This window comes from Elephantulus edwardii, unplaced genomic scaffold, assembly GCF_000299155.1.
Source record: "Elephantulus edwardii isolate Elephantulus edwardi_28Jun2011 unplaced genomic scaffold, EleEdw1.0 scaffold00221, whole genome shotgun sequence".
Taxonomy (NCBI): Eukaryota; Metazoa; Chordata; class Mammalia; order Macroscelidea; family Macroscelididae; genus Elephantulus; species Elephantulus edwardii.
Window position 1 is genome coordinate 2,912,362 of NW_006399971.1, and position 8,198 is coordinate 2,920,559.

General features: G+C 41.1%; 1 protein-coding gene across 1 annotated transcript in view; it reads right to left on the reverse strand.

Annotated features, from left to right (window-relative positions):
- The window catches only part of GFPT2 (glutamine-fructose-6-phosphate transaminase 2), a 29,830-nt gene extending 22,153 nt beyond the window's left edge, over positions 1-7,677 (reverse strand). The window contains exons 1-5 of the mRNA XM_006898125.1: positions 7,575-7,677; positions 5,957-6,055; positions 5,105-5,230; positions 2,335-2,393; positions 1,610-1,744 (exon numbers count right to left, since the gene is read on the reverse strand). Coding sequence (XP_006898187.1) covers positions 1,610-1,744; positions 2,335-2,393; positions 5,105-5,230; positions 5,957-6,055; positions 7,575-7,668 — 513 coding nt within the window. The 5' untranslated portion in view covers positions 7,669-7,677. The remainder of the gene's footprint in view (positions 1-1,609; positions 1,745-2,334; positions 2,394-5,104; positions 5,231-5,956; positions 6,056-7,574) is intronic.
- Positions 7,678-8,198: the final 521 nt, after the last annotated feature.

An 8,198-nucleotide genomic window follows, 5' to 3' on the forward strand; every position in this document is an offset into this window, starting at 1 on the left:
TCGCATATCTGTTATGAATCCTACTTGGTCATGGTGTATTTTGTTCTTATTATTTCTAGCATTGTGACTTGCCTCCTCTCAGCTTGCTCGTTTGCGCAGAGCCTGAACTAACGTCTACTTCTCCTAACTAGATGCTTTTTCTTTTAAGTTCTTGGTGCAAAATTCTACTCTCCATTGTCACTGTCCTGTACTAATCTATGATCTGTTATATAGAAACCAGCTGTAACTCCGAATTTTTATGTGAAAGCTCTTATGGTTTGGAATCCTGGGCCAACCCAGCTGCCTACTCAGAGGGGCCCAGAGGCAGCCAGCATCCTCCAGCCTGAAAGAGCCATTCAAAGTGCCCAAAATTCAAGGGTTTCAAGTAGACTCCATGGGGGTTGATATTTATCCTCCTAGCTTTTTGGACTATGAAGTAGGATCAAATAGGCACTTCCTATTTCCTGCCCCAAAGAGTCTCATGCTGCTTTAGGTATAAAAAAAGGCTCTGAAGTTTTAATTTATTATTGGGGAGACATTTCAGAAATTTAGAATTAAAAAGGAAAAGAGGAAATACCATAATTCAATACCAATTTGGTTTTCTATATATCAAATTGTACACTACTTGTAGAACAAGGGCTTATTTATTAATATATCATGACTCTCAAAATGGAAGTCCTAGGTAAAGGGTTTCTAACTGTAGACTTCTGTTTGAGGACGGCTGTTTGAACGCACCTGAGGATGATCCATTGTAAATATAGTGCTGCCCTTACTGCAGCCTCTGACCTCAGATGTTCTGAGTCTCAATATTGTCTTCAGACTGTCACCACCTTGGAAGAGCAATCTGACAGCACTTCCTGGAAGGATTGGCTCTGGGATGCTTGGGAGCCCTCTCCCTACCCCATCCCATAGAGCCTCTGCTTGTTCTGCCTTCTTCAACGAAGGGCTCTTTTCCTGGCCAACCCCTTAAAGAACATGTGCTCCCTACATAGGATCATCTTTGACTCCCCGGACCATCAATCTTTCTCCTCTGAGTCATTCCCTTGTAATTCTGCATGTAATTCTGTTCTGTGAGCTCCTATAACAAAGCCAGGTTCCCCACCTCCATTTCTCTATCCCTTGTAGAATCAAACTTCTTTGAAGCCCATACTGTTTTCTATTCCATCAGCTCCATTTGGTGATGGAGTGAGTACATCTTCCCTGTGGTGCATAACTATTGACATCACAAGAGGAAAGACTACAATTCTAAACCTTTTTGATGAATCGGTTAAATTGTTGTGTATTAACATAAAGTGTATACCACTCAAGTGAACAGACAACATGAACCACCATGACCAAATTCAAGTGTGCAATACGTGCCCTAGACGTGAAGCACCTTCACAGCTATTATATGTATGTTAAAAACTGTTCTCAAAGAGCTGAAGAAAGCTGAAAGGCAATTTCTCTCTGACACTTAACTACATGAAAAAAAAAGTACTGAATTTATCCCATTCTATAAGAAGGTAATATTTAAGGTCAGACACTATACATGAGCCATCTTTTATCCTCAGCACTTCTCTCAAATTCACTTAGTAAATGTTTTACTATGTAAATGAAGGAATGATTCAGACAGATGAGACTTAGAACTTACCAACTGCTGAATGACTCTTTCCACCAGCGTTGAAAACCCAATATCCTCCGTTTCTCTGTTGTCGAACACATATTTAATCAGCTTTGCAATGGTCTCTGTGTCTGTTTCTGACTCAAATTCATAGCCTTTGCTTTCCTAGAATATTTGGTTAGAGATGAGGGTCAGATAACGGGCACAGTTTAATGACCACCTCTCCTCCTTTATGACTTAAGGCAAAAAACAGTGAAAACTAGGAAAAGATACATTTGCCAGAATCGCAGCCCAAAATACTACTTAGTCATTCCAGTATTCTCTGAGATCATCCCACTCAGGAACTTGTCCTTTTCATTAATCTGCACATTGCAAAATAACAGCAGTCAAAAATGATAAAATGTTGCGTCAAATCCACCTACACCTCAACCAACACCTATTCATACTTTACTCACTGGCTGACTTTCCCACCCACATCCCATGTATGTGAGTCAATATGTGAGGCAGTGCAAATACTTCAATATATGGTTCACATTACTTTTATTTTCTGACTCCGTAATAGTGCTCTAATGTCTTAGTGTTATAGCCTCTGACAAGATGTGAGGAGGCTAGCTCAGCTGAGGCTGAGGTTTATGTGTGGTCAAGATTGGTCCTCACTTCCTGCATTTGTTCCCAGAAGGAAATGAGCTGGATTAAAAGTTTTGGGGAAAACCAATACAGCTCTACTTGGATGTTACCCTGGGGAAGTATCTTACCAGAAATTTCCTCAGATCTTTGTAGTTTGTGATGATTCCATTATGTATGACAACAAATTCTGAAAGAAAAGTCTTGTCAATAGAGAATGCTATTAAGAAATGAAATTCCAGGAAGGTGGTGAAGAGAATGATTTGGTAACTTGGAGGTTTTTCATTTTATTTGGAAGTATAAAAATGCTGCCCCTGAAAAGATTTCTATTGAGCAAATTTCATTTACAGTTACGACAACTGACATCTATTACACTATCTGCAATTTATCTTGAGAAAGCACACTTCTCTTTCAAGAAAATAAATCTGTCCACATACAGAGCTCTTAATTATGATGCACACTATTATCAAGTAAGTTTTGGTAATGATGCCAAATGAGAATAACTAAACCTTTATTATACCAAAATGGTTCCACTCACCCTCAATATGCTTTAGGTTCAAAGAGGCCCCAGATGCACTTTGTCCTGTTGGTTTTGGTGTTTTGTTTTTTTTTTAAATTTTTGAGATTTAAAATGTTGAATTTTCTACTGGAATCCTGATTACCTTGGGAAGAAATTCCCCAGCAGTTCTCGCACCCCTGAGCTCACCCACCTTCTTTGTGACCCTAGCACTCCTTTGCAGCAGTTTTCTCCCACTGGGCACACTTGCCACCCCCCCCCCCAGGGTTCCTCAAGCAGATGTGCATCCTTGACTGACCATGAGAGGGTGAGAAAGAGTTTGCCTCAGTCACTGCTACACTTTCTGAATAAATAGTTGATGAAAGACCTTGAGGGAAAGATCTAAAGATCCATCTCCTTCCCTGATTCTAGATGATAGAAAAATTTTCTATTACCCCCAAGACTTTGTATGATCAGCAGGATGTGTCTGGGTACCCAGCTCAGCAGCTAAAATCTTTCAGTCTTAGCCCACTGGCTGTTCCAAGGACAAAAGATGTAGCCGTTTGTTTCATAAAGATTTCGGCCTGGGAATCCCTGTGGGGAAGTTTTCTCTGTCCTATAAGGCCAGTCAAGTCAGAATCTACCTGATGACATGGGTTTATTACTCCATGGACTTTTCTATCTGCCCATATAAGTTTTTCTTCAGGTAAAATCTCTTGCTAGATTCTTAAAAACCTTTCCATTTGTTTTTATTAGTTTTCTTTCTTTTTAAAAATGGATTGTTTGGTGGTTTGGGATATTTTTGTCTTGTTTTGTTTTTGTTTTGTGAGGCCACCAAAAAAAAGGCCTTACATAAGAAAAGTCCATTTGGGCCAGATGTGTTAGCTGCAGCTGAACTCATAGTTTTATACTTCCCTTTCCCCCCTGTTCTATTTGGCCTAATTTCTTCTTGGGAAACCAGTTATCCATACATTGGCTCTTTATTAACTGCTTCCATATCCATTCCCTGCTCCAATTTCTTTAAATATCTATAGTGACACTAATCCTTTACATTATTTTAAAAATTCTGTCACATTTTTTCTTTACCTCAGTCTATTGACTTAACCTCTCAACATCAATGTTTCCCCAAAGTCATAATTTCTTTGAGAAAACCTCCTTATGTGGAGGAATTGCTGGGTACAAGTCTTCTTTAAAAGTGTACTTTCCAGTTATCAGAATCTTTTCTCATTTTCAATGTTGTTTTCAATGACTTATCCTTGACTTAGGACAGAAGTTTGTGTCAAGTTGGGTGTCAGTGGGTTCTCCTAGGAGCCACCTTGCTCTGGAGATGTGGGCAGGGGGCTGTGGCAGAGGTGACACTAACATCAAGGATCTGCTGTCTTCCTTTTGGATACAGAGTAGCTTCCCCACAAATGGGGACACACTGGTTCGAGATGCTCTTTGATAGGGTGTGCGAGGAAAGTCTCAGGTGGAACCTCCATACTCAAAGATTGACCCCATGGACATCCATGTAGCTCCAGGCCCTGTATGACTTTCAGCTGCTCTGCTGAGTGGGGGTAGACAGGATTCATCTTCCATCCTCCAAACGAGGCCATCCCTCCAAATAAGGCAGAGTGAAGAATGGAGCACAGAGAAGCTGTACAACTCATGCTGTGTTCTTCTATCTACCCACTGTTGCAGGCTGCCTCAGGGCATTGCTGACCTGAAGTTTACAAAGTACAAGGAGGTGCTACTTTCTCCTGTGGCCTGATTGTCATGAGGATTCACCACATAGATGCTTGCTAAGGGTTTTTTTGATGCATGACAATAAACATGCAATAAATACTGATTAATGGGGCAATATTTTATATAAAAGGAGTCCTAGTTGAAAAGAAAGACAACATATAATTTGGGGATGAAAACTAAATGTGTGTGGATAATTGAATAAAACACCAATAGGCTTTGTAAACTTTGTTTACAAACTTTGTAACTTTGTTTATAAACTTTGTAAACTCAAAACATGAAGGGAAATAAGGGAAATAAGGAAAGAAGGAATAATTGAAGGAGCCACATGGTGAAATAGTTACGTGCTCAGCTACTGACCAAAAAGTTGGCCCTTCAAACCCACCAGGGGTTCTATGGGGAAAAACACCTAGTAATCTGCTCTTGCAAAGATTACATACACCCCAGGCAGGACACTATGGGGCAGTTCTGCCCTGTCCTATAGGGTCACTATGGGTCAGGACTTGATGGCACCTCTCATCTGGGACTTGGCAAGAATCTGTTCTGTGCTAGGGGATGACTTCAGGTGAGGCATTTCTGGCTAGTGTGACTCCTGCCAGATACTATATAACCACGTGTGAGTCATCAGACACTTCTGACCTGACCATGTACAACCCAGTTCATTGCAAGGCCATGCTACATACCGTTGCCTTTGTCTGAGCGCTGTGGGTGGCTGTTGACAGCGTTGGGTACCCCATGGGTGGCCCAGCGAGTGTGGGCAATGCCGAAGTGGGTCTCAAATTCCACCTTTAGGTCCATGCTATCTTGCTCTAAATGAAAAAGAAGCCAATTTGTTGCATTTTACACATACTTATTGACACAATTGTATTAAGGCAAAGTGTTTCTACAGGACAGCACCAAGGGCCAACACCTCTACGAACAACACACCCCACCATCACCACTCATGTCCCATCCTGGGTGTTTCTACCAGATCCAGACCCTTAGCTGATATTTGGTTGTTGCTGATGTCGTTGTTGTTGTTAAGTGTTGTCAAGTCATAGATGACTCATAGCGACCCTATGAAAAGACCTGAACACTCGTATAACTTTCATAGTTTTTCTAAGTTCATAGAGTTTCCAGAAGCAAGCTATTTCAAAAATGGATGCCACTCCTGCTTCCAAGCCTTTTTAAATCTGGGAGTGCCAAACGCTGTCCACCATATAACCATTATCGATGTATTACTGATGCATATTGATCAGTAACTTAACCTACTCTTTAACTAATATAATTTATTGGAAGAGAAAATTCTGTCACTTCTAAAAATGGAAAGCATCATCATCATCTGCCATGAAAATGAAAATATATTCAACTACTCAAGAGTTAAAAACCTTTATGCACCACTACAGTAAAGAGAAAGACTGTTTTTCCACAGTGATTGAACCATCCTTCTTTGCTCTACGTTAGTTCTCTGAGTCTAGAACGCTAGTGGAATAAAACCTTATACAGTGGCCCACACTCACACTGAGTCCTCTAACTCAGAGTGCTTCTCCACTTACTGTACAGTTCTTCGTCAAGAGCCTTGACTTTTCCTCTTTTCTTGACTAGCTGGATATGTCTTTCTTTGACTTCATTATTATTTCCATCGATTGCCACACCTGTAAGTTAAACATTGTGGTTTGTACTTATTCTAGAGTTCCCAGTCTCCTATGAAGAGGAGTTTCTAAGAGGTGGAAGGCACCTGACGGTGGTGAGTTTTAGTCTCCCACCTTTCATCACCGGATACCCCACTGGATTAGATAAACTGCATGGTGCTGTTTACAGAAGCTCTTGTTCCCCAGACTTTATGACCCAAAAAGAACTGTTCATTTTTAGAAACCTTGCTTTGAATAAAAAGCCTGTGCTCATGGTAATACTTAACAAACAAGGAAAGGAGCTGCACGCTGTGCCATGTGTGGGCTGTGACCAGCTTCTTCGAGAACTAAGCAGGACGGGCACTGTGAAGTCTAGTCTGGGAGAGGCATCACCAAGCCCATCACTGCAGCAGTGGGCTTATTCAAGGGTACTTAAACTTGTTATGCTTTTTGAAGATTCATATTTTAGCTGGAGCTATTGCATTTGTCTTCTTGCAATTTTTAGCTAACTTGCTTTTCATTAAGAATAGAGATATAAATACAAACACGTGTCTGGCTGCAGACATGCCTCTCCCTTTCTCCTATGGATGTGTAATTAAAAATGGAATGAAATCCTAATACACGCTTGTCAGGAGGAGTCCTGGAGTGGTGCAAATGGTTAACCTGCTCTGTCAAAACTGGAAAGCTTTCAGCAGGAAGTAGCTAAGAGAATACGCCATCCCCTTTTCCTTGACTCAGGGTGAAGTCTCTCTCAGGGAGGAGTGATAGGGAATGGCAAAGGACACACTGACAAAGAAGATTAATCAGAACTGGCTTTGACAAGCACTGTGGCATTTGGACAAGAACAAACTGGGAGGAGGGGAGAGAATAGTGCAACAATGAATGAATGGAAACCCAAAATCTCTGTAAATGTTTATGAAAATTAATAATATAATTATAGGGGAAAAAATAAATTAAAAAAAATAAAAACTGGAAAGCTAGAGATTTGAGTCCACCAAGAGGAAAAGCTTGTAGATGCAGAAAATCAGCCATTGAAAACCACCTGGAGCTCAGTTCCAGGCTAACACACAGGGGAAGCCGGAAGACACAGGCAGCTTGACAGCAGTGGGGAAGTGGTAGACTCAGGAGACAGCCGTCAGTACAGTATGGCCCCTTAGATACTCAGGACAAATTTAGAATAATGAAAAATTATTCTTAAAATAGGTGGGGAGAAAGCAAAGAAAGTAAAAAAAATGCCTAAGTAGAGGTTAAAATTACATGAAAAAGTAAAAAATAATACTTATGTACAGACACTACCTCCTACCCTGTCACCTCCAACTACCAGGGACATGGATTCCTGACTGAAAGAGACACACACAGATACTGAAAAGGGCTACACTTTGATGTGTGGCTTTTCCCCCTCCTTATGTGTTCCTTTTTTTTCTTTTCTGTTTTTGTATCATTTCCAAAAGCTTTATTTTAAAACGGAAAGGAATACTGGAGGGAACATCAGAAAAATGTGCATAAAGAATACAAGGTGAGCAGCACCTGCCCATGGGCCCACCTGCTGAGTCATAGCCTCTGTACTCCAGTCGCTGCAGGCCCTTGATGAGGGTTTCAAAAATCTCCTTCCTTGTCCGAGGGACTCTATAGTTCATGTAGGCAAAGATTCCTGTCAAAAGAGGGGAGTAAAAAATTGCACATGTTTAAAACACTTGGTTCATGCTTAGAAGAAAACACTTCTGAGAATGCAAAAGTGACATTTCAATGGGGCTCCCAGGGCTGGCCAGCCTACGGAGAGAACCAAGACATCTCTAAGACAGCTACACTCAGATTTCACTCCCCTCCTACTCTGCAAAGGAGTTCTTGCTCGTTTATCCCATTCTTACCAATCCGAATAAAAGGATTCATGAACAAGGTGTCACTACTTGAAAAAAAGAATGAAACTTTCCCCCTTCAATTCCACTGCTGAAAATTTGTCTTGTGGACACACTTGAGTGCAAAAATAGAAGGGAGAAGCTTTTCTTGTGGCAACTTTTATAACAGCAAAGGACTACAGAACAATCCAGCCACCTAGACATCCCACCTCTAATGTAATGTGCCCAGAAAACACTCGAAAGAAGTCATTGCAAGGCAGCAGTAGCCTCCTGTGGCTGGCCAGGGCAGGTACTAGAGATCTGGCCTTGCC